Below are 27,409 nucleotides of genomic sequence, written 5' to 3' on the forward strand. Positions count from 1 at the left end.
CATTTGAATGCAACTGACTTTCTTGAAGTGATTGTTGTGGTTTTGTGACCACGCAATTTATTCCAAACCATGCACAAGCAGTCTGGGAATAAAAAAATACTGACATGACAGGATTTGGACAGGTCTAAAAAAACTAATCCAATTCATATAGGGCTTTTGACAAAATAGTTAACTACTTTTCCTTTGTGGACTGTAGTGTCGCTAGCTAGGTTCCATGTGTCATGTCATACTTTTGATGTCTTCCGTATTGTTCTACAATGTAGAAAATGGTCCGAATACAGAAAATATCTGAATTAGAAGGTGTGTCCAGAGCAGATGTCATCTAGTTCACCGATCTGGTGCAACTACACAAAAATTTTCACACATGCACAAAAAAAAAGGTTGTATGAATGTGTGTCTTTCCACTGTTTTTAAATTACAAAGCACCACGCTCTTGTCAAGTCAAGTCAAGTTTATTTGTATAGCGCTTTTAACAATAAACATTGTTGCAAAGCAGCTTTACAGAATTTGAACGACTTAAAGGAACAGTCCACCGTACTTCCATAATGAAATATGTTCTTCTCTGAATTGAGACAAGCTGATCCGTGCCTCTCCGAGCTTTGCGCGACCTCCCAGTCAGTCAGACGCGCTGTCACTCCTGTTAGCAATGTAGCTAGGCTCAGCATGGCCAACGGTATTTTTTGGGGCTGTAGTTAGATGCAACCAAACTCTTCCGCGTTTTTCCTGTTTACATAGGTTTATATAACCAGTGACATGAAACAAAGTTCAGTTACACAGATTGAAACGTGGCGATTTTCTATGCTATGGAAAGTCCGCACTATAATGACAGGCGTGAAGGTATCAATGCGCTGTCGAAGCGCGCAGAAGGTGTTAATACGCCTGTCATTATAGTGCGGACTTTCCATAGCATAGAAAATCGCCACGTTTCAATCTGTGTAACTGAACTTTGTTTCATGTCACTGGTCATATAAACCTATGTAAACAGGAAAAACGCGGAAGAGTTTGGTCGCATCTAACTACAGCCCCAAAAAATACCGTTGGCCATGCTGAGCCTAGCTACATTGCTAACAGGAATGACTGACTGGGAGGTCGCGCAAAGCTCGGAGAGGTACGGATCAGCTCGTCTCAATTCAGAGAAGAACATATTTCATTATGGAAGTACGGTGGACTGTTCCTTTAAAACATGAGCTAATTTTATCCCTAATCTATCCCCAATGAGCAAGCCTGTGGCGACAGTGGCAAGGAAAAACTCCCTCAGACGACATGAGGAAGAAACCTCGAGAGGAACCAGACTCAAAAGGGAACCCATCCTCATTTGGGCAACAACAGACAACATGACTATAACATTAACAGTTTTAACATGAAGTCTGTTTCGCTGATGTTATAAACTCTTCATTGAGTGCAAAACTGTTCATGACAACTGCAGTCCTAAAGTTAGCAAGTCAACTGTAGTCCTCAGCCATAAAAGCATTACTGTAAGAGTCCAGAGCGTCCTCCAAGTGTGACTTTCAACTGTCCACATGGGGCCGTCCTCCACAGGAGCGATGCAATGAGACTCCAACCAGACACAGGGCACCAGGATGGATCAGGCAGGTCCAAGGAGCAGAAGAGGTCAGCATCTCGATCTCAGGATTGACATGTAACTCAGAGGGACAGATTTTTTTTTGAGGGGGGGGGAGAGAGAGAAAACACAGGTTGTTAGGTATGCCCAATGTCACCTGAATAAGTAATGTGTGTCTTGTGATGTGTGTCATCTACAACCCCAATTCCAAAAAAATTGGGCCGCTGTATAAACTGTAAATAAAAACAGAATGCGATAATTTGCAAATCTTGGAAATGCTATATTTCATTGAAAACAGTAGAAAGACAACATATGAAATGCTGAAACTGAGAAATGTTATTGTTTTTTGGAAAATATATGCTAATTTTAAAGTTGATGTCAGCCACATGATTCAAAAAAGTTGGGACAAGAGCATCTTTACCACTGTGTTGCATCACCTCTACTTTGAATAATGCTCTATAACATTTGGGAACTGAGGAGCTTAATTGTTGTAGTTTTGAAAGAGAACTGTTGTCCCATTCTTGCCTGATATACAATTTCAGTTGTTCAACAGTTCAGTGTTTCCTTTGTCGTATTTTGTGCTTCATAATGCACCAAATGTTTTAAATGGGAGACAGGTCTGGACTGCAGGCAGGCCAGTTTAGCACCTGGACTCTTTTACTACGGAGCCATGCAGTTTTAATATGTGCAGAAAGTGGTTTGACATTGTCCTGCTGAAAGAAGGAAGGCCTTCCCTGAAAAAGATTTTGTCTGGATGGCAGCATATTGCTCTGAAACGTGTATATATCATTCAGCATTAATGAGGCCTTCCCAGACGTACAAGCTACCCATGTCATGTGCACTAATGCACCCGCATACCATCACAGATGCTGGCTTTTGAACTGTGCACTGATAACAAGCCGGATGGTCCCTCTCCTCTTTAGCCTAGAGGACATGGTGTCCATTATTTCTCAAAAGAATGTCTACTTTTGATTCGTCAGACCCCGGGACAATTTTCCATTTTGCCTCAGTCCATCGTAAAAGAGCTCGGGCCCAGAGAAGGTGGCAGTGTTTCTGGATATTGTTTATATCTGGTTTTAACTTGCACTTGTGGATGCAGTAATGAACTGTTTTCACAGATGATGGTTTTCTGAAGTGTTCCTGAGCCCATACAGTGATTTCCACTACAGACACGTGTCTGCTTTTAATGAAGTGTCTCCTGAGGGCCTGAAGATCACAGGCATCCAGTGTCAGTTTTCAGCCTTGTCTCTTGCATACAGAGATTTCTCCAGATTCTCTGAATCTTTGAATGATATTATGGACCATAGATGATGTGATCCCCAAATTCTTTGCAGTTTTACATTGAGGAACGTTATTCTTAAATTGCTGCACTGTTTGCCCACGCAGTCTTTCACAGAGTGGTGAAACCCCTCCCCATCTTTACTTCTGAGAGACTCTGCCTCTCTGGGATGCTCTTTTTGTACCCAGTCATCTTACTGATCTATTGACAATTAACCAAATTAGTTTTCTTTTCTTTTTTTTTTTTTAGCATTACACAACTTTTTCAGTCTTTTGTTGCTCCGTCCCAATTTTTCTGAAACATGTTGCTGACATGGCGGCACGGTGGTTAGCGCTGTCGCCTCACAGCAAGAAGGTCCTGAGTTCGAGCCCCGGGGCTGGCGAGGGCCTTTCTGTGTGGAGTTTGCATGTTCTCCCCGTGTCCGCGTGGGTTTCCTCCGGGTGCTCCGGTTTCCCCCACAGTCCAAAGACATGCAGGTTAGGTTAACTGGTGACTCTAAAGTGAGTGTGAATGGTTGTCTGTGTCTATGTGTCAGCCCTGTGATGACCTGGCGACTTGTCCAGGGTGTACCCCGCCTTTCGCCCGTAGTCAGCTGGGATAGGCTCCAGCTTGCCTGCGACCCTGTAGAAGGATAAAGCGGCTAGAGATAATGAGATGAGATGTTGCTAACATCAAATTTAAAATGAGCATGTATTTTTCAAAAAACAATAAAACTTCTCAGTTTCAACATGTGATATGTTGTCTTTGTACTATTTTCAATGAAATATAGGGTTTCCATGATTTGCAAATCTTCACATTCTGTTTTTATTTATGTTTTACACGGTGTCCCAACTTTTTTGAAATTGGGGTTGTACTTGTGTCTTGTAATATGAAGCGCTTGAGGCTTGATCAAGCTTAGGATGATGTTTCATCCTAATTTTTAGGTATAAAGCCTCGTGCTTTATTATTTACCAGACTCTCGAGATAAAGCACATCTTCATCACTATAAGCACACACCACCACACACTCACTGATGTGGTCAGCACACTTCAAAGCTCGATTGTTATTGCTAACACTTCAAACACTGTGAATAAGAGACCACTTCAGGATAAATGTGTTATTTAGTGGATAATCAGCGTGAACTGATCAAACATCATTTGAGTTTTAGAGCTTAACAGTGTCCCACTTTGCAGTTGAAAACATCTGTATCTGTTCAGTGCTTCAAATATCTGTATTTAGATTTAAACCTGAATAGGCGTGGCCGAAACAGGTCTGTTTTTATTATTAAATAATAATTAAATATGAATGTGTTTGTGTGTAGATTCTGGCCAACCTGGTGATGGAGACGCTGTATCCGGAGCTCAGGACACAGATAGGGCCTCGACTGAAGGGCAAGCTGCAGCAGAGACAAAGGAACTGGATGCTGGTCAGTAATCAAACCCAAGACTTGCTGTTTAAAACCCCTACTTATGGTCCATTTCTCCAGACACATTAGTGTCAGAAGTCTGATGCTGTATATTTAAAGTCAAGTCGAGTCAAGTTTATTTGTATAGTGCTTTTAAGAACAGACATTGTCGCAAAGCAGCTTTACAGGAAATTAAAGATTTTAGACATGAGCTAAGTTTATCCAGAATTTATCCCTGATGAGCAAGCCTGTGGTGATGGTGGCAAAGGAAAAACTCCCTCAGAAGACACAAGGAAGAAACCTTGAGAGGAACCAGACTCAAAAGGGAACCCATCCTCATTTGGGTGATAACAGACAGCATGATTATAAATAATTTGCTTCTATAACTGTGTCCTATAGAGTCACAAAGTACAACTGCGTAACCAGGAAATTCATTCTAGTTTTAACATGAAGTCTGTTTTGTGGACGTTATCAACTGTTCATTGATGGAGACTTGAGTGCAAAACTGTTCATGACAACTGGAGTCCTAAAGTTATCATGATAATTGTAGTCCTCAGCCATCATAGCAGTATTGTAAGTGTCCAAAGCCATCTAATTGTGATGAGACTCCAGACAGAAGTAGGGCATCAGGATGGATCAGGCAGGTCCAAGGAGCAGAAGAGGTCAGTATGACTGGTGTCTCAGGATTGACATGTAACGAATGAGAGAGAAACAGACAGAGGGAAGAGACCAGGGGGGTTAGGTATGCCCAGTGTCATCTAATGAGTAAGAATAGTATACATTTTGCACTGAGTGCAAGCAGGGACTCCAACAAGGTTAACTATGACAGCATAACTACAAGAGAGAGCCAGAAAGTAACACAGACATGAGGTCTGGGATATAAACCAACCAGCCACTCCACTGTCAACAAACTAGAGTGAGCGTGGGGGGATGACAGCATCCATACATCCCAGTTTACCAAAACACTATGCCTGAGGATCCTCCAGATCTCCTCCTTTACCTAATAAAAAGCTATTAACAAAAGGCTTGGCTAAAAAGATATGCTTTCAGCCTAGACTTAAACACTGACCCTGTGTCCGAAATCGCTCCCTACTCACTGTATAGTGAGGACGCCATTTTGTAGTGCTGTCCGAAACCTTAGCGAGGATTATTTACACCCTATATAGTGCACTCAAAGTATCCCACAATGCATCACGAAAAGTAGTGAACAACCGATGGTCACTAACCAAAGCAATATATCCCATCATGCATTGCGGTCGCGCTGAAAGAAATCAAATTAAAAGTCTCAAATTTGATTGAATAAAAGGCAGCGGCAAAGAAGAAAGGATTCAGCCTTGATTTAAAAAAACTGAAAGATGCAGGTACTTTGCATTTATTAATGTGGGAAATACGCTCAGTATAATATGGATTTATCACAGAAATACATGCATGTATTTATTATTTTGAAAACCCACCAGCCGACTGATCCTGCACGTTTTAATTGTGTGACAGTAATGATGTAAATACCAGCAAGACGGACTAGTGTCCGAAAGCGTTTTTTTTTTTTTCATTTTACCAATGACCTCACTATATAGTCCTCTATATAGTAATTCCCTATATAGGGAGTAGTGAATGAGTGAGCAATTTCGGACACAGGGTGAGACTGTGTCTGAGTCCCGAACACTACTTAGAATGCTGTTCCATAACTGTGGGGCTTTGTAAATAAAGGCTCTGCCCCCTTCAAAACACACCTGCTTTGTTAGGCAGGTGTCTTTAATTTTAACTACATATACTACTATCTCATCTCATCTCATTATCTCTAGCCGCTTTATCCTTCTACAGGGTCGCAGGCAAGCTGGAGCTTATCCCAGCTGACTACGGGCGAAAGGCAGGGTACACCCTGGACAAGTCGCCAGGTCATCACAGGGCTGACACAGACAACCATTCACACCTACGGTCAATTTAGAGTCACCAGTTAACCTAACCTGCATGTCTTTGGGGGAAACTGGAGCACCCGGAGGAAACCCACGCGGACATGGGGAGAACATGCAAACTCCGCACAGAAAGGCCCTCGCCGGCCACGGGGCTCGAACCCGGACCTTCTTGCTGTGAGGCGACAGCGCTAACCACTACACCACCGTGCCGCCCCAGTAGTTAACATGTATAATATTATTATGTACTATTCAAGAGGTGGTCGTCTAGACAGACAGCATAGTAGAGTGACTAATGCTGTCTTTTTTTTGGGGGGGACACGCATCCCAGTTTGATGGGATCACTATGAGTCACTCTTGATGAGGATAATCGGAGATGTTGCATGAACTTTTACATTAATTGCTTGTACATAACCTTCCTTTTCAAAGTTGACTAAACATTAGCTGAAATGAGCCCATTATTTTGGTATTCTCTCCAAAGCCACGCCCTCAAAAGTGATCCATATCCGCTGCTAATGCTAGAATGGCTGAATTCTAGTGCAAGAGGTAATTTTTTTCTTTCTCGGAACCTGATTAGCAACAGGCATCCTTTTAGTGTAAGTCTTTTACTCTCTGCAGCTACGTATTTTATTGATAGATGCTCGAATTGGAGGACTTCCCCAGTATAAGTGTACTGACTTAATCGTTATAAATCATCTTTATAAAACTCGGCTTGTAGACTATAGACCAGGAGTCGATTTGTGGACCAAGCAAAACGGTTCAGTGAACCAAATTGAGTGCTTAAAAAATACTATCGCAAAGCCTATTTTGAAAACATGAACATATTTGGTTGATGCGGGCAGCACGGTGGTGTAGTGGTTAGCACTGTCGCCTCACAGCAAGAAGATCCTGGGTTCGAGCCCAGCGGCGGGCGGGGGCCTTTCTCTGTAGAGTTTGCATGTTCTCCCCGTGTCTGCGTGGGTTTCCTCCGGGTGCTCCGGTTTCCCTCACAGTCCAAAGACATGCAGGTTAGGCTAATTGGTGGCTCTAAATTGACAGTAGGGCTCTGTGTCAGCCCTGCGATGACCTGGTGACTTGTCTAGGGTGTACCCCACCTCACGCCCATAGTCAGCTGGGATAGGCTCCAGCTTGCCTGCGACCCTGTAGAACAGGATAAAGCGGCTACAGATAATGGATGGATGGATTTGTTGATGCATTAATGCAGTTTGTCCAATCATATGCATTTATGCAGATTATTTAGCTGAAGGCAGCTCATCATACCAGAGACTAGCTACAGGACTAGAGGGAAGTTTTGACAGACTTTCTTAGATATTTCATTTTAATTATGTTCTCTGGTTCTGATAAAATGGCTTGTTTTTAAGAAAACGTCGGCAACAAAAATATCATTTTTAAAGAAGATTGGACGGAGAAGTATGAGTTTATTCTTCCAGCATCAAATTGAAAACAGGTCCTATATTATTGTGGTGCTAGACAAAAGTGGTAACATGAAGCTTTATGAATATTTGAAATCAAAACCTACACTCACCGGCCTTTTTAATAGGATCTTGTTCTTGATTCTAAGGTTCCTGTTCTTGGCTGGCAGGAGTGGAACCCAGCGTGTTCTTCTGCTGTCGCATGCGGAGATGCTTTTCTGCTCATCACGGTTGTAAAGAGTGATTATATGAGTAACTCTAGCCTTCCTGGCAAAAAGCTCGAACCAATCTGGCCATTTTCCTCTGACCTTTCTTATCAGCAAGACATTTCCACCCACAGAACTCAATGTTTTTTTGTTTTTCGCACCATTCTGTGTAAACTCGAGAAACTGTTGTGTGTGAAACCCTCAGGAGATCAGCAGTTTCTGAAATACAGGTAGTCGTCGACTTACGACCTATGCGACTTACGACCGATCGACTTTACGACCGTCTGGTTATGACTGCCAAGTGTTTCCCAGCTGAGCTAGCTGAGCGTACGACGGAGCGTAGTTTCCGCCCCAGCTCCCCGCAGCACCTCTCGCCGCGTACAACAGTTTCCGCCCCAGCTCCAGGCATATGTGCAGTCTCTCTCGCGCGCCCTCGCGCGCTCCGTCATACAGTTTCCGCCCCATCTCCTGGCACATGCGCAGTCTCCCTCGCGCACTCCATCATACAGTTTTTGCCCCAGCTCCTGGTTTATGAAACGAGCAAATGCTCCCGCCAGCCTGAGCGCTGCAACAGCTGATGATGACGTAGACGACCCACAGCCAAGCACCAGTGATGCCAGCGGTCACTAAATTTTGTATTTTGCTATGTTTTACATTTGTATTTTGGTATGTTTCAAACTAAAATGTTTTCTATTTTTCACACCTGTATTTCGTATTTTTTGTTTTGCACATATTAAACGAATTGTACTGTACGCAGTGTAGTATGCAGTGTTTGACTTAAACCAAATAATGAGCCAAGGTAATGAAATAAGAAAATGTTGATAAAATAAGACTTTAAGATGATTACAATATCATTACACATCACAATATACTTACATTCATTTAACATAGGCCAACTTACGACCAGATCGATTTACGACCGGTCAGTTGTAACCAAACGTAGTCGTAAGTCGACGACTACCTGTACTCAAACCAGTCCATCTGGCTCAAACCAACACCCATGCCACAGTGAAAGTCACATTTTGAGATCGCAATTTTTCTCATTCTGATGTTTGAACATTGTGAACATTGACTGAAGCCCTTGATTTGTATCCGCATGATTTTATGCACTGTGCTGCTGTCAAGGGATCGGCTGATTTAGATAACCGCATAAAACAGCAGGAGGATGGGTGTTCCTAATAAAATGGCCTGTGAGTGTAATCGCTAATGGTTACACATTGAACAGTCACTGGTGTTATTTAGAAATGTTAGCTGCTTATTTATTCCTTTCGTTAACAGGGACGTTTATGTAACTGGGCCTTTATATGCATCCATTACGTATTCTATGGATAAATTTAACTAGCTAATGGATTTTAAACAGGCCGGGTATTTTCAAAGCCTAGGTGTATTTTTCTCAGGTGAAAAGTTATTCAGCAAATTCAGAAACAGAATGCAAATTCCAATAATGCCTAAATAAGAAAATCAGCATCTGCTTAACCTCTGTGTTCACAGCCGTCACTGTGTGACTAATGTCTGATGCTCTATCATGATTATTTTTTCGAGCAGTATATATACGCCATGTGACCTCCTGCTGTTTGTGTTGGTTAATTGTTAGATCTCGGATGCAGTGTACAGGCAGGTGCTGACTCAGACACGAATGCAGCATGAGGTGCTGATTCAGGACTGTGAGGTAGAGCGCCCCCGTCTGGACGCTGCACTGCGCACAGATATGGACCAGATAGTTTCTTCCAAAGAGCATGTCACTGCAAGGATGCGTGGTAAGTCCAGATGTGTACTACATTGAAACACTGCTTTGAAAGGGAGAGGAAGGTTCCCAGAATTTTCCACATAACCATAAACGTGGTTGATTTAATAAAACTGGGTGTCCAAAGTTTTGCACTGGAGCTATGAAGATCATGTACAGTGTCTTGCAAAAGTATTCATCCCCCTTGGTGTTTGTCCTGTTTTGTCGCATTACAAGCTGAAATTAAAATGGATATTTACAGGGTTAGCATCATTTGATTTACACAACATGCCTACCAATTTAAAGGTGCAAACTGTTTTTTTTTTCTTTTATTGTGACAGAAACAATCATTAAGATGAAACAACAGAAATCTGGAGTGTGCATAGGTATTCACCCCCTTTCATATGAAACCCCTAAATAAGAGCTGGTCCAACCAATTCACTTCATCTCATCTCATTATCTCTAGCCGCTTTATCCTGTTCTACAGGGTCGCAGGCAAGCTGGAGCCTATCCCAGCTGACTACGGGCGAAAGGCGGGGTACACCCTGGACAAGTCGCCAGGTCATCGCAGGGCTGACACATAGACACAGACAACCATTCACACTCACATTCACACCTACGGTCAATTTAGAGTCACCAGTTAACCTAACTTGCATGTCTTTGGACTGTGGGGGAAACCGGAGCACCCGGAGGAAACCCACGCGGACACGGGGAGAACATGCAAACTCCACACAGAAAGGCCCTCGCCGGCCCTGGGGCTCGAACCCAGGACCTTCTTGCTGTGAGGCGACAGCGCTAACCACTACACCACCGTGCCGCCCCAATTCACTTCATAAGTCACATAATTAGTTGATTTATTGATTGATTGGATTGACAGGTGGATCTTAAAGTGTCACATGATGTCTGGATAAATCAACCTGTTCTGGAAGGACCCTGACTCTGCAACACTACTAAGCAAGCAACATGAAAACCAAGGAGCCTCCAAACAGGTCAGGGACAAAGTTGTGGAGAAGTATAGATCAGGGTTGGGTTATAAAAAATATCCCAAACTTTGAACATCCAACAGAGCACCATTAAATCCATTATAACAAAATGGAATGAATATGGCACCACTACAAACCTGACAAGAGAAGCAACAAAAACACCAAAGATAACACTGAAGCAGCTGCAAAGATCCACAGCGGAGATGGGAGTATCTGTCCATAGGACCACTTTAAGCCATACACACCACAGAGCAGGACTTTATGGAAGAGTGGCCAGAAAAAAGCCACTGCTTGAAGAAAAAAAAAAAAGAAAACATATTTGAAGTTTGCCCAGCAGCATGTGGCAGACTCCCCAAACACCTGGAAGAAGAGTCTCTGGTCAGATGAGACTAAAATTGAACTTTTTGGCCATCATGAGAAATGCCATGTGTGACGTAAACCCAACACTTCCCATCACCCTGAGAACACCATCCCTACAGCGAAGCATGGTGGTGTCAGCATCATGCTGTGGGGATGTTTTTCATCTGCAGGGACAGGAAAGCTGGTCAGGATTGAAGGAAAGATGGATGGCACTAAATACAGGGCAATTCTGGAAGAAAACCTGTTTGAGTCGGCCAGAGGTTTGAGACTGGGATGAAGGTTCACGTTCCAGCAGGACAATGACCCTAAACATACTGCTAAAGCTACACTGGAGTGGTTTAAAGGGAACTATCTCAATGTCTTGGAATGGCCTAATCAAAGCCCGGACCTCAATCCAACTGAGAATCTGTGGCATAACTTGAAGATTGCTGTATACCAACACAACCCATCTAACTTGAAGGAGTTGGAGCAGTTTTGCCTTGAGGAATGGGCAACAATCCCAGTGGCTAGACGTGCTAAGCTAATAGAGACATACCCCAAGAGACTTGCAGCTGTAATTGCAGCAAAAGGTGACTCTACCAAAAAAAAAAGTCAAAGACAGCAGACCAAGTTTCACAGAAAAGTACTTTTATAGACAAATGTAAGTTTAGATTCTTGTTCCCAAGAATTAAACATTGTACTATCTTCAAACCCTGTGGCTGTCACCAAATAAATTAGTTTGCCATGATTTGTGAGGCATTTCTTAGCTAACTCTAGCTAACTCTTTGGTTCAGTTACACAGTGTACTGATGTCACGTTACCATAAACACTATCGTGAAAAGTCATTTGATACAAACGTCCTTAGAAGATGCCTTCAGTCGAAAGTCCTGCCTTTTGAGACATTTGTCTGTTATGGCAGCAAGACAACCTTCTCTTTCGATGGCAGCAATTGATTCTGGAGAAAGACTGTTGATATTTGAATTCAACATCCAAACAATACACACTTCCCTTCACTGCTCCTTCCGAAGCTCCGCCCAACAAATCCATGGACGTGCATTGCCAAGGCAATGATGCCATCAATGACCCCAATGACGATACCCACAGACTAAAGCGCTGATGGTGTCAATTTAAAAAAAATCAGCTTTGAGTTTCCTTACAAAATAAATTGTGGATGCTATTAGATTAATATACGTCATTCAGGGTGGGGTTTTCTGGAAGTTTGTCATAATTCTGGAGTTTTACCTTTACACAAGGTTTTTAATATTGTCTTTACAAGTCTTATTCAGACCTCACGTCTTTGCAGGTACTTTTCCACCCTCTCTCTCTCTCTCTCTCTCTCTCTCTCTCATCCTCAATTCCTCCCCTTCCTCCCTCATTACACATTAGTTTAAACTACTTGCTGAAAATGCTCACTAACTGGAAAAAAAAAGGCTTGGCAAGAACACTGTGCTTTTCTAATGGAGTAATGCTGGTAGAACTGCATTCCACAGAAAGCCCTAGAGTTCACTTACCATCAGGAATGAAACCTAGACGCAGTTGTTAATAGTAAACTGTTTTGTTTCTGCTATAAGTAAAGAATTGTGATATTAAAAAAATTACACTGGGGAACACAATTTTTGTTGAGTTAGGTCTGACAGCTGTTTTTAACTAATTTTTGGGGGCGGAATCCAAAACTGATCTCAGTTTTTCTCCATCACGTCAAGTTTTTGAACTGTAGGATCCCCGTTTTCTTAAAAAATATGAAAAATACTGTACTTAACAGATATGTACTTATTTTATAAAAATTTACAAATATTGACATACAATGAAATATGAAAGAAACAGGCATGACTGCAATGTTTATTTAACACTATTATGTTTTTACAAGGGGCGGCACGGTGGTGTAGTGGTTAGCGCTGTCGCCTCACAGCAAGAAGGTCCGGGTTCAAGCCCCGTGGCCGGCGAGGGCCTTTCTGTGTGGAGTTTGCATGTTCTCCCCGTGTCCGCGTGGGTTTCCTCCGGGTGCTCCGGTTTCCCCCACAGTCCAAAGACATGCAGGTTAGGTTAACTGGTGACTCTAAATTGACCGTAGGTGTGAATGTGAGTGGGAATGGTTGTCTGTGTCTATGTGTCAGCCCTGTGATGACCTGGCGACTTGTCCAGGGTGTACCCCGCCTTTCGCCTGTAGTCAGCTGGGATAGGCTCCAGCTTGCCTGCGACCCTGTAGAAGGATAAAGCGGCTAGAGATAATGAGATGAGATATATATATATATATATATAGTGGTGCTTGAAAGTTTGTGAACCCTTTAGAATTTTCTATATTTCTGCAGAAATATGACCTAAAACATCATCAGATTTTTCTCACAAGTCCTAAAAGTAGATCAAGAGAACCCAGTTAAACAAATGAGACAAAAATATTATACTTGGTCATTTATTTATTGAAGAAAATGATCCAATGTTACATATCTATGAGTGGCAAAAGTATGTGAACCTTTGCTTTCAGTATCTGGTGTGACCCCCTTGTGCAGCAATAACTGCAACTAAACGTTTCTGGTAACTGTTGATCAGTCCTGCACACCGGCTTGGAGGAATTTTAGCCCATTCCTCCGTACAGAACAGCTTCAACTCTGGGATGTTGGTGGGTTTCCTCACATGAACTGCTCGCTTCAGGTCCTTCCACAACATTTCTATTGGATTAAGGTCAGGACTTTGACTTGGCCATTCCAGAACATTAACTTTATCCTTCTTTAACCATTCTTTGGTAGAACGACTTGTGTGCTTAGGGTCGTTGTCTTGCTGCATGACCCACCTTCTCTTGAGATTCAGTTCATGGACAGATGTCCTGACATTTTCCTTTAGACTTCACTGGTATAATTCAGAATTCATTGTTCCATCAATGATGGCAAGCCACCCTGACCCAGATGCAGCAAAACAGGCCCAAACCATGATACTACCACCACCATGTTTCACAGATGGGATAAGGTTCTTATGCTGGAATGCAGTGTTTTCCTTTCTCCAAACATAACGCTTCTCATTTAAACCAAAAAGTTCTATTTTGGTCTCATCCATCCACAAAACATTTTTCCAATAGCCTTCTGGCTTGTCCACATGATATTTAGCAAACTTCAGATGAGCAGCAATATTCTTTTTGGAAAGCAGTGGTTTTCTCCTTGCAACCCTGCCATGCACACCATTGTTGTTCAGTGTTCTCCAGATGGTGGACTCATGAACATTAACATTAGCCAATGTCAGAGAGGTCTTCAGTTGCTTAGAAGTTACCCTGGGGTCCTTTGTGACCTCACTGACTATTACACGCCTTGCTCTTGGAGTGATCTTTGTTGGTCGAGCACTCCTACGGAGGGTAACATTGGTCTTGAATTTCCTCCATTTGTACACAATCTGTCTGACTGTGGATTGGTGAAGTCCAAACTCTTTAGAGATGCTTTTGTAACCTTTTCCAGCCTGATGAGCATCAACAACACTTTTTCTGAGGTCCTCAGAAATCTCCTTTGTTTGTGCCATGATACACTTCCACAAACGTGTTGTGAAGATCAGACTTTGGCAGATCCCTGTTCTTTAAATAAAACAGGGTGCCCACTCACAATCTGATTGTCATCCCATTGATTGAAAACACCTGACTCTAATTTCACCTTCAAATTAACTGCTAATCCTAGAGGTTCACATACTTTTGCCACTCATAGATATGTAATTTTGGATCGTTTTCCTCAATAAATAAATGACCAAGTAAAATATTTTTGTCTCATTTGTTTAACTGGGTTTTCTTTATCTACTTTTAGAACTTGTGTGAAAATCTGATGATGTTTTAGGTCATATTTATGCAGAAATATAGAAAATTCTAAAGGGTTCACAAACTTTCAAGCACCACTGTGTATATATATATATTGTGGTTCTTGAAGGTATTTCTATGATACATGATATGCATCACTAGATATAGGCTTGCTCACAAACAACCAGCATTTAAAAAACTGTCATCAATAGTAATAAAATAAATGGGAAAAAAAGATTAAGTACATAAATTCAGCCGCCTTAAGTTGGTCTGTAATGATTTAAAAACTTATTTGCAATTTTAATAAAAAGATATCAGAAAATAAGATCGTGGCGTAATTTATCACAATATCAATATTATCGTCATATCGCTCAGCCCTGCTGACTAATCAGATGCCAGATAATGTTGCAGATCAGATGTGTCATGTTTGAAATGCTGCACTGCTTCATTATTAACTCATCTGGCCGACAGGTGATGAGTTTATGCCATCATGTGTCGTACGTCGTCTATCCGGCAGCATCCACATTTCACACAAATCGCTTCTTCTCTCTCAGTTCTGCACCGGTTTTTATTCTTTTTGGCAGGAAGGTAGGTCTGCCTGGGATGTATATAGCTTCTGCCCAAATTTGCAGAATTGCAATTAATAATGAAGATATGGAGTAATTAAGCCCTAATGAGCAGTTTCCTCACAAATCACTTCTTCTCCCTCAATTCTTCACCGATTTTGATTCTTTCTGGCATGAAGGTAGGGGTACCAAGGGTGCATATAACTTCTACCCAGATTTGCTTAATCACAATTATTAATGAAGTTATGGACTAATTAAGCCTTAATGAGCAGTTCAACAAAAATCGCTTCTTCTCGGTCAATTCCTCACCATTTTGGATTCTTTCTGGCAAATAGGTAGGTATTCCTGGGGTGTATATAGCTTCTATATAGTGTACATAGCTTGCAACATTTATTGAGCCCACTTTAGATCATTTCTTCTGGACTAGATGGGGCCGGAGTGAGCTACTCCATCATTGACGGTCTCGTTAAGTCTATACCTTAAAGATGCATTCGGTAAATTTTGCCAAGATTAGTCCTCTAACACTTAAATACTTGATGTTGAATAAAATTTGATCAAATATTATGCCAATTATTACACTAATTCCTTTGCATGTGTACAAACCTCCACCTCCAGAACCTATGTTGATTTAACTAGGATTAGCATGCTAACTAGAGTTCCACCTCGGGCTCACGTAGTGGTAGACTTCACGATATACGATTTTAAGCCTTCCATGGGTCAACCGACACATGTTCCGGGCCCTTCTGTTGGAATACGTGAGAACCAGGGAGCTACCTTGACAACCGGGAGAGCGTGGCTTACGTAGTGGTAGACTTCACGATATACGATTTTAAGCCTTCCATGGGTCAACCGACACATGTTCCGGGCCCTTCTGTTGGAATACGTGAGAACCAGGGAGCTACCTTGACAACCGGGAGAGCGTGGCTTCCATCCTCGGAAAGTTTGCTTGTGTTGAAAATTGTCGTGAGTGCAGTGCCGGATGAATTCATCCATCGCAACCTTGAAGGCATCCGTGAGCATCCTTGAGGCATTCATGAGGCTTATGTGGGCTACCAGGGGTTACCGTAGCATTCTGTCACAACCATCAAGCTCAAAATGTTCACAGTAAGTAAAAAGTTTGTCTAGGGGGTGTGGCTTATTTCGTCTTGCCATGGCTATGCTGTTATGCAGCCGTGAAAACTGTACACACTGCTGTCATTACAGTAAAGCTATATGTCACTGTGGTCACCGACTTTACCTTGGGTTTACTGGCGTCTTCCATCGCGGCTAACCATGGCTTCATTTGCATATTTACTCCGCCCAAATTTATGCGACGGATCACCTGCAAAATCTGCCAGAATGGCCATGATAGCTCCAGCCACGGTTTTCATGGATCAAACGGTTATATGTGTCCTTAGCATTAGCATGACAGCACTTTCAGCGTACTTGGACAGTCGACTGCTCAAATGCCAAGTTACCGTATAACTCAATAAACACGCAAAATTTCTTTAAAGCTTTTTTTTCCAAAGTGATGTTTTTGCTCACCCATGGAGATGACCAGAGATCAAATAGGGGCGGAGTGAAGGGACATTTGGGGGACGGTGACTGTAAAATGACTGACATGACTGTAATGCAGTTTTTCCAAACAGGTTTTCTCAGCCAAATAATTAATTTAATTATTACATATTATTAATGTCTATGAATACATTTGTGCTGAAGCTTAAACCGTTATTCTGTTATCATTTACTTCATATTTGTGCATGTTATTTAGACTAATAAGAAATAAAAATAACTATTGCACCTTTTAATTCAATAAAATTCTGCTTTGTGTCCGTTTCAAGTGCTAATTTATAGACTACTGTATTGGAAGGTCTGTGTGTCTGTAATCAGTTTTTTTTTTTTGTACTACAGTTATATGACACTGTTTTGCTTCCTTATGTCTTGGCTTACATTCTCTTTGTGGTCAAACCCACAACAACATGCTTTTGAGTACAGAATAGAGCTTGTGTTAAAGTTTTATTCTCCGTGACAATGAGACCTGCACAAAGAGCGTATTTTTTATGAATGTCCCTTTTGTATTTTTGTTTACATGCGCAGCACTGGTGCTTGCGCGTGCAGAACAGGTCCTTAAGAGCAACGTGCAGCCTTACATCACCTCCATCCTGGAAGCTCTGATGGAACCGGTGAGCCAGGGATTCTCTGAGGTCAGGGAGGTTCTCTTCCGTGAGTTGGTGGAAATCAGCAAGAATACGGTCAATGACGGAGGCAAAGAGGCACTTGGAAAGGTGAGGACACCACACGGCAGAACAGCTACTGTACGGTTATCATGACATCACAGCGTTTTTGACATCTGATTGGTCAGATTGATTTTCTACACCAGCAGATCTGACAGTAGTTCCGGCTACAAGAAATCACAGGTTTATATGAATATCCTCATTCTGATATGTTATCCATTTCTATAGTAACCGTGAACTCACAGGGACCTGTATGATGGACGTTCATAATTCCATAATAAAAGATGTGTTATTATGTAAAAAAGACAACTATATCGTCATCGGTGGTTTGTAAAGGTCAGGAGGTTTTCCGTCCCTGGAAAGTCTTCAGGACGGAGGACTTTTAAATTTCCAGGTTCTCAGTAAGATGACAAGCTGTAGGTTGTTTTTCTTTTTTTAATTTGTGCTGGCAGCGCTGGCGCAAATTGTTACTCTCACTCAGAATCTTTCTACTTTATTATTATTATTCTCCTAACATTTTTTAGAATGCTATTTCTCCTTCATTTTTAACCAATCATCACCAAATTTCAGATGAAGAATACCTCTGGGCTGAATTACATTGCTATGACTTTTGGTGCTGATCTGGATCACTGAACTGGAATGATCCATGAAAAACTGACTTTTCTTCAATCAGGGGTTTGTTTGTTTGTTGGTGGGGTTCAGGGCGGCAGGGCGCAACTTTCCTCACTAAGCGTCATTCTTGATCTCTTAATGTTCCGGATCTATGGGGTACGGTGACCAGACGTCCCGGTTTGTAATAACAACACACTTTTTAATCAAAGTACAAATTAGACAGGACAGACCTGTGACAAAACAGTAATTTTAGTGGTTTTGGTTTGAATAAAAGGGTTACAATGTTTCTGTTTACCCTGTTTGCTACTCATTAAAACAGAAATGAATTTAAAAAAATGTAAATGATCCATGGAGTATTTTCATGGATTTTTTTTTTTAGTTGGGGAGATCCTTAAACATTCCATGTAAAATCCTACACCAGATGGTTTCCCTTATAGAAAAGGATCCAAAGGATCCCAGGATCTGGGTTAGAACCTCAGGCCCGGGGCCGACTGCGGCATTTCTGTATGGAGTTTGAATGTTCTCCACGTGCCTGTGTGGGTTTCCTCCAGGTGCTCCGGTTTCCTCCTACAGTCCAAAGACGTGTGAATTGGGTCAACTAGCTACTCTAAATTGCCCATAAGTGTGAATGTGAGTGTGAATGGTTGTTCATCTCTGTTAACCCTGCAACAGACTGGTGACCTGTCCAGGGTGTACCCGCCTCTCGCCTAAAGTCAGCTGGGATAGGCTCCAGCTTCCCCGAGACCCTGATCTGATAAGGGGTATAGATGGATGGATAATTTTATCATCCACTGTTTGACCATTTTTACTCCTTGAAGGATAATGAAGGAACGTCGTACTAGGTGGCGGCACGGTGGTGTAGTGGTTAGCACTGTCGCCTCACAGCAAGAAGGTTTTGGGTTCGAGCCCAGTGGCTGACTGAGGCCTTTCTGTGTGGACCGTAGGTGTGAATGGTTGTTTGTCTCTATGTGTCAGCCCTGTGATGATCTGGCGACTTGTCCAGGGTGTACCCTGCCTCTTGCCCATAGTCAGCTGGGATAGGCTCCAGCTTGCCCGCGGCCCTGCACAGGATAAGCGGTTACGGATAAGATGGATCGTAGGTACATTTTGCTATAAATTCAATTCTTCTTTATTTTCTACTCAGAATATGCAAACGTTCTCACTTGACTGTATACTTAGTCATGAAAGTGTTCCAGATTTTCCCGGAATTCCGGATTTTTAGATTTTCATGAAAATTCCTCCGGATTTTTTCCGCTAATGACGAAATACCCGGAAATCCGGATATTTGACAAAACTCTTGAAAATCTCCGGTTTTCCGAATGGAGAAATTTATTTTTCGGATTTTTCGCGTTCCTAGACGCGGCGTAATACTTCGCATCATCCTTGCATGGGCGCGGTCCTTAAATAGCCCAAACACAGTTCATTGATTAAAGACAGGTATTCTTTGTTAACGGCTTGCGTGCCGGAGCTCGTTAGGCGCGCACGCCTTCAGGTGCACATGCTAAGGCGCGCAGGACTGACACCGTTCTGCGCAAGCGCAACACAATCGCACTAGAAAGCATGGTCAAGCTGCCAGTGTAGCTGCAGTCTTTTTAGTTGCGAATTAAGAGTATTTTCTCGTGTTAATAATTGGCCATGTCAAAACAAGCAAAACTTTCCTCCTTCTTTCGACATGAAGAGAGGTAAGCAATTTATTGTATATTTTTTCCCCCCCATCAAAGTTGCATTTTGTGGTTTTGAAGCTAAATTTTAGTGCCGTTTTTAGAACACATCATCAAGAAAACGTGGAAGAAACAGCAATAATGGAAGAGCCGGTTTCTAAGCTGCCTAAAACTAGCAATGGTAATTATTTTTTGTTACATAATGTACTCAGGCTGCCAGTCAGTGTGTGACAGACACACACACACACACACACACCCTACGCCCCTAATTTATATGAGAAATTGGTATTCACTGGTGTGTTTAAATTTACAGACAATACGAACTAATGTAAACAATTGGCTTCAACTCGCATAAATATCTCATCTCATCTCATTATCTGTAGCCGCTTTATCCTGTTCTACAGGGTCGCAGGCAAGCTGGAGCCTATCCCAGCTGACTACGGGCGAAAGGCGGGGTACACCCTGGACAAGTCGCCAGGTCATCACAGGGCTGACACATAGACACAGACAACCATTCACACTCACATTCACACCTACGGTCAATTTAGAGTCACCAGTTAACCTAACCTGCATGTCTTTGGACTGTGGGGGAAACCGGAGCACCCGGAGGAAACCCACGCGGACACGGGGAGAACATGCAAACTCCACACAGAAAGGCCCTCGCCGGCCACGGGGCTCGAACCCGGACCTTCTTGCTGTGAGGCGACAGCGCTAACCACTACACCACCGTGCCGCCTCGCATAAATATGAATTGGAAATGTTTAGTTCACTTTAGCTTCTGCAAACGCACAACTCTACTAAAAGATTGATAAACGAGGCTCAATGTCCCCAACATTGAAACCTGAAAGCTTTAGAAACTCTAACAGACCTTTACTTTTTAACAGTACTGTTTTGGGATTTTGCTGAGTTTACCTTCAACTGTCTGATTTTTTTCAAAGTAATGAACTGTGTAGCCAGGAAAATCACCGCGTTTTCTAAATGCACTCCTGAAAATTACTCATTAACTAGGGGAATTAAATTTTATATTTTTGACATGTTAATCATTAATGTACATGAAAGAAAAAGGCTTAAAAGTTATAACTTGTTTTAGTGAAAATAAGTACTAAAATGCACTAGAATGCAGGGTTTTGCGTGTTATGTTATTAAAATATTTTCGGGGGACGTTGCCCCCCCCCATCTTAGTTTGACTTTCAAAAGTTCAGGGTTTTTTTCTTTGCTCCACTTTCATCTCTATATACTGTAAGTGCTTTTAAAGTGACTTGTTTTTATTATTATTACAGTGTTGTATAACAAGACCTAGCTCTTGGGCACTTTAATTAGTTATTCTCGCACACAACATATTAACCGGCAAACTGAAAACTCATTAGAAGGAGGATTTAATGTTTCCCCTTCTTTAATTGTTCCTTTTTATTTGTTTGACACGAGTAGTAATGAACGTTAATAAAACTAGCATTGTATTTGCATTCATGTGTGCACATACAGTTTGTAACCAATTAAAAAAATTGTTTCTCTTTCTCTTCCTTCAGCATATGGACAAGGTGTCCATGTTGGCCTTCCATCCAGTGAAGATGAAGAGCTGCTATGAGAAGATGGAGCAGCTGAGTCTGGAAGGCTTGCAGCAGAGATTCGAAGTGTCCAGCACTTCCGTGTTCATTCAAAGAGCTCAGATCCTCATGCGAGAGGTCAATTAATTTCTTTATCTCCTGTCAACATGACAGCACTGTTACCATACAGGACCTGCTTCATTTAATCCCATTTAGTTTCGCAGTAAATATTTGGACATGTCTATTCACTGCATTTGTTGTGTCTGTCACTAGCATTTACTTGCTATTGAGAGTGACTCATTAACAAAACACAGCAACTAGAACAGGTATATCTCGTTTTTAACAGATATACAGTCAACTTAGAAGTGGTACCAGATTCACGTCATGGTAAATAAAGCAATAGTGACATCGTGTGGCAGCATCGAGTACTACAGGCAAAATAAAGCCATTGAGTACCGTAAATTGTTCTGAAAAATGTTGTAGCCAGGAGCCCCTTTTAAAGCCAAACAAAACCCCCAAAATAAACTCCTTTATACTGACAAATAATATCCATACAAGACATGTTCGAAGATTCATTTGTTCATATTTGTCCCCATATACTACTGTGTACAGATTCTTTTCCCCTTTTAAAATAAAACTTTCCTGGATGCTGCCATCTTACTCTCTCCAAGGTTCAAATATTGCGCTCTGAGTGCAAATTATGCAAGAGAATCTGAGATTGTGACGTATCTTACACACCACATGACTTACCGAGACTGAGATCGAGTGGATACATAGCTTCTACATCGCTTTTAAATTGTTGTAAACAACCCTAAAGATGCCCAAGTGTCAAGGGTTTGGATGTAAAAGTAAGCCTGAATGTCACAAACGGAATTTTTTTTTGCCATCCCCAATCCTGTAAAGGATATTACTTTGAACGAGCAAGTGGCAAAATGGTTGCATTTCATCGCTTCTGGTATCACTGGAATCACTTTCACTGCTTGTTTCTTACTCCGTGGCCTCATATTCTGCGGTTGAATCGCTTTTTGTTCGGGAATATTTTCCATGTTTGCACAACAAAAGGACAAAAAACATTACAGAGAATTTGAGTCGATGGCAAACGGTGTACTCGTGTGTAAGCAATGTCACAAGCAGAGATCCGGTTTAAGTGCAAATGGCTGCACCCAGGTAAGCCTATTTTTAGCAATATCGCAACTTTTAAAATGGATAAATAGCTGATATAAAGTTTTATTTCTAAGTAAAATGTGCAAAGGGTACATCAGGACACTTACCGTGATCGGCAAACGGAGTTTATTTTTGAGGGTTTTTTTGGCTTTAACTATAAGAAGAAGAAAAATGTCTATGGACACTGAGTACAGATTTTTTTTTTTTTATGAACATAATTCAACTATTCAAATGTAATTTAGTCTGTAGTCTTGCACGTCTTGTCTTATATCGTTGGTAGACTACTTTGTTTATAATATGTAGCTGCTTTTTTTTTTCATACTGTGGGCCCGTAGTAATTGGCCAACGCTGTTGTTCTCACTTTGCCATGCATACACACAGATTATTATGTACAGATTTATATTATTTTTTATTAATTTTAGTGTTGATGTCAAAGCTAATAAAATTGAAAAAATAAAATAAATATTACTCATTATTCAAAAGCGTGTTCAAAAATAGCATTCTGGCTTTTTATTAGAGCCTTAATGGGATATTAGTATAAATATTAGTATAAATACGGAGGTGATTATAGGAACTCGTGCGCGCTGATTGGTTGAGGGATTCGGACTATTTCTTGATAATCACGTCCAGCAACTCAGCAAAATAGCGGCCAATTGCTTCGTCACCCTAAGTGAGGAAGAATTGGAAATTATGAAGGAAAATGCTGTTCCTAAAAGCACCAAAGATGCTATGAAGTTTGATCTAAAACTATTCAAAGATAAGGTGGAATTGTGATTTATTTTATTGATTTCAAAACCAAGTATTTTATGTGAGTCGGCGTAGATAAGTGACAAGTCTGCGCACATTACATTTGCATGCTGCTTTTGAAAACTGAACTAAATGAATACTTAAATGAATGAATCAATAAATAATTTTCCAGATGATTTAAAAAAATAATCACCTGTGTATTTATGTTAAAACAATTATCTGCCACAGGCTCAGTGAATATCGGTGAATAATAATCTCAACTTCATCTCAGTTATTATTCACTGATATTCACTTCGCCTTCCGTGAATAATTGTTAGTTATAGCTTCAAAAATGGTCTAGCACTGAAACAAAAAATATTATATATAAATAATAAAAATAATAATAATGGAGTCTGAGAACCATGAGATTTAGCAACTTTTACCATATAGTTCATGTAAAATGATGATCTGTGATCAAATCCCATATTTCCATCCTGTCTTTTCTGGTCATTGAAAATCCTCTGCTTTCCAACCCAGCAAATGGACAATGCCGTGTACACGTTTGAACAGCTGCTGCACCAGAACATGGAGGAACAGTCAGGAGAGGAGCTTCTTAAAACCATCCATCGCTGCCAGGACCGAGTACTGAAGGTGAATCAGCCAGAGACTTGTGTAAAAAAGCACATTGGGCTTTTATTTGTTTATTTTTTTTTAAAGTAGGTTGACAAAATGCTGTGTGTTTTTAAAAGCTACAAAAAATTCAAACAAAACCAAATCGCTGTGCATTTGTTCTTATTGTTGGCAGAAATATGACTATGACAGCAGCACAGTGCGCAAGAAGTTCTTTAGAGAAGCACTGCTCCAGATCATCATCCCGTACATGTTGAAACAGCTCCATCCTGTATATGCTCCCGTAAGTATAACACAACATTCCTATCTGTGTGTGGACCTCACTCCATTCTAATGGTGTAACGCAATGCCATTTTCTGTAACTGCATTTGTTTAATGCATCAAATATCCCAATCTATATTCACTTTTAAATCTAAAGTCTAGTTGCTTAATTTAATCCACTATGACCCTGACCAGGCAGCTCCTAAGGATACTGAAAATGCATCTCGAAGCATTGCATGTTCATCTTTGCACTGCAAGGTTAATATTTAATCATGTTTGCTCTTACAAAGTAAAAATCTCTGGTTCATACCACTGCATGCAAAAGGATCCCAATTCTGATGTACACTTCTAGTCTCAAACATATGCCCCGTGAAGCTTTCTGGCAAGGCGGCACGGTGGTGTAGTGGTTAGCGCTGTCGCCTCACAGCAAGAAGGTCCTGGGTTCAAGCCCCATGGCCGGCGAGGGCCTTTCTGTGCGGAGTTTGCATGTTGTCCGCGTGGGTTTCCTCCGGGTGCTCCGGTTTCCCCCACAGTCCAAAGACATGCAGGTTAGGTTAACTGGTGACTCTAAATTGACCGTAGGTGTGAATGTGAGTGTGAATGGTTGTCTGTGTGTCAGCCCTGTGATGACCTGGCGACTTGTCCAGGGTGTACCCCGCCTTTCGCCCGTAGTCAGCTGGGATAGGCTCCAGCTTGCCTGCGACCCTGTAGAAGGATAAAGCGGCTACAGATAATGAGATGAGATGAGCTTTCTGGCAAGTTTTCTTAAAGGTGCATTATATAGGATTTAGTGGCATCTAGTGGTAAGGTTGCAGATTGCAAGCAACTAAATACCCCTCCCTCACCCCTCCCTTTCCACGCATGCATAGTATTCGAACCTACACCAACAATTTCATAAAAGCAGTTTCATCTTGGCAACTGTTAGGCTAATCAACATTTCAATCATTTTAAGGTGGGTTTCTGAAAAATCCCACCTTAAGCTGTTTTCTTGGAATTATTATTTCATGGAACCACCAAAACAATCCCACAAGCACAACTTCACTGACATTTACCTCTTCTTTCTTCCGGTGCTGGAATCAAGCTGCCATCTGTAAAAACACGAAACACAAAACGCGCTCTCTAGAGCCAGTGTTTGGTTTGTCTGTTCTGGGCTACTGTAGAAACATGGCGGTGCAACATGGTGGCTCCGTGCAAGAGGACCAAAGCAAAAGTCTTAGGCACGTGTAAAGAAATGCTGTAGACCAAAAATGGCTTAAAATAATGAAATGAAATATTTCAGAATGTAAAAAATATATATATTATAAACAGCAGTAAGCCATAAAAAATGAAACAGTCAATATTTGGTGTGAGACGACCCTTTGCTTTAAAAAAACAAACAAACAGTAGTCTCAAGTACAATGAGTGGTTTTACTGAGCATCTTGCAGAACCAGCCACAGTTCTTCTGGACACTTTTGGCCCTTTTCCACTACCCTTTTTCAGCTCACTTCAGCTCGCTTCAGCTCACTTCAGCCCGACACGGCTCGCGTTTCGACTACCAAAAACCAGCACGACTCAGCTCGCTTCAGCCCTGCTTAGCCCCTAAAACTCGCACCGTTTTGGAGTGGGGCTGAAGCGAGCCAAACCGTGTCGAGTGAGGCTGGGGGCGTGAGCAGACACTCCCCTGTGCACTGATTGGTGAGGAGGAGTGTCCTCACATGCCCACACACGCCCGGCGAGCACGCTGGGATCTGTAAACACCGCAAACCCGGAAGGAGAAGAATTACGAGAATTTCTGAAGCCTTATGTGCCTCGCCTCATCTATACGCTCTTGCCAGTATCTGTCCGCGTTGTCGGTGACAACAAGCCACAGCACCAAGACCAGCAACACTAACGACTCCATGTCCTCCATGTTTATTGTTTACTATTCGGGGCGTGAGACTACCGCTTAAAAGATCACTGATGTCACTGTTTGCGCTGCTTAACAACATCACGTGACGTCCACCCACTTTCGCTAACTCCACCCAATGTGTCCACCCACTTCCAGCCAGCACGGTTCAGCGCGGTTGTAGTCGAAATGCAACTCCAACAGCCCCGCTCAGCCCAACTCAGCACGGCACGGCTCAGCCCGACTCAGCCGCGTTTGTAGTGGAAAAGCGGCATTTGACTGTCACACTTGCTTCTTAATTTTGCACCAAAACCCAGCAGCCTAAATTATGTTTTCTTTTATAATCTGAAAAGTGCTCTCTTATGGAATATGCTGCTCAGATACAAACATTTTTTTTTCTGTAGCATTTAATTTTGTGCTGGAAAACGAACGTTTGGAACTCTAAAATGTTTTTGTACTGACTCGATAATGTAGAAGTCATAAAATAGAAATCGAAAGTTTGTATGAAAAAAGAAAACGGGGTGCCTTAGACTTTTGCACAATACTGTATTTCAGATAGGAAGGAAGCTAAAGAAGAAAAACTATTCCAGACATTTGATCTTGCTGTGACCTTGACCCTCATCTCATCTCATTATCTCTAGCCGCTTTATCCTGTTCTGCAGGGTCGCAGGCAAGCTGGAGCCTATCCCAGCTGACTACGGGCGAAAGGCGGGGTACACCCTGGACAAGTCGCCAGGTCATCACAGGGCTGACACATAGACACAGACAACCATTCACACTCACATTCACACCTACGGTCAATTTAGAGTCGCCAGTTAACCTAACCTGCATGTCTTTGGACTGTGGGGGAAACCGGAGCACCCGGAGGAAACCCATGCGGACACGGGGACAACATGCAAACTCCGCACAGAAAGGCCCTCGCTGGCCACGGGGCTCGAACCCAGACCTTCTTGCTGTGAGGCGACAGCGCTAACCACTACACCACTGTGTCGCCCTGACCTTGACCCTGTTGGAAGTAATTAAATATTACAAATATTACAGTAGCCACATGGACCTATGGGTCCATGTGGCTACTGCTTATCAATAAAATAGTTTTCTGATCCCATGTCCTTACAGTAAATATAGCGTATATACATGTTATCAATGATACTCGCCTCATCACTTGCAAGCGTCACCAAGCTGTGAGCAGCATCAGGGCTTGGAGTATTTTGATGACTGTTTTGTTCAAAACACAGTGCTGTGAACTAGATCTGTTTTCAAAATGGTAAGAAAGCACTTGTTCATGAATTGTCTTAGAAGCATTATTTAGGACTAATGAGCACATTTTGTTTCACAAGTGTAGTGTAAAGACTCGAAAATAAAATTAAAAAATTCAAGCAAATAGCAGAAGTTTGATATCCGCTTTTCATTATATCTGCCAAAAAGCTAAAAAAAAAAAAAAAAAAAAAACATACAAAACCTTTCACGTGACCTTTCAGAAGGACCAAACAAAAACTGTGATAATCAAAAGGTAAATTTTCTTAAAATAAACACCACTTACTCGATATCGAATCAGTAGCCTTGGCGAACCACGAGGTGAATTTCGTTTATCTTTTTATCTGCCG

General features: G+C 41.8%; 1 protein-coding gene across 2 annotated transcripts in view; it reads left to right on the plus strand.

The window, feature by feature from the left end:
* niban2a (niban apoptosis regulator 2a) overlaps window positions 1-27,409 on the plus strand; it is a 140,116-nt gene that overhangs the window by 105,635 nt on the left and 7,072 nt on the right. For both annotated transcript variants that reach the window (XM_060935556.1, XM_060935555.1), the window contains 6 exons: window positions 4,141-4,245; window positions 9,347-9,509; window positions 17,206-17,393; window positions 21,142-21,297; window positions 23,587-23,700; window positions 23,855-23,962. In XM_060935556.1, the coding sequence (XP_060791539.1) occupies window positions 4,141-4,245; window positions 9,347-9,509; window positions 17,206-17,393; window positions 21,142-21,297; window positions 23,587-23,700; window positions 23,855-23,962 (834 nt within the window). The remainder of the gene's footprint in view (window positions 1-4,140; window positions 4,246-9,346; window positions 9,510-17,205; window positions 17,394-21,141; window positions 21,298-23,586; window positions 23,701-23,854; window positions 23,963-27,409) is intronic.

The sequence above is a fragment of the Neoarius graeffei genome, chromosome 12 (genome assembly GCF_027579695.1).
Source record: "Neoarius graeffei isolate fNeoGra1 chromosome 12, fNeoGra1.pri, whole genome shotgun sequence".
NCBI lineage: Eukaryota > Metazoa > Chordata > Actinopteri > Siluriformes > Ariidae > Neoarius > Neoarius graeffei.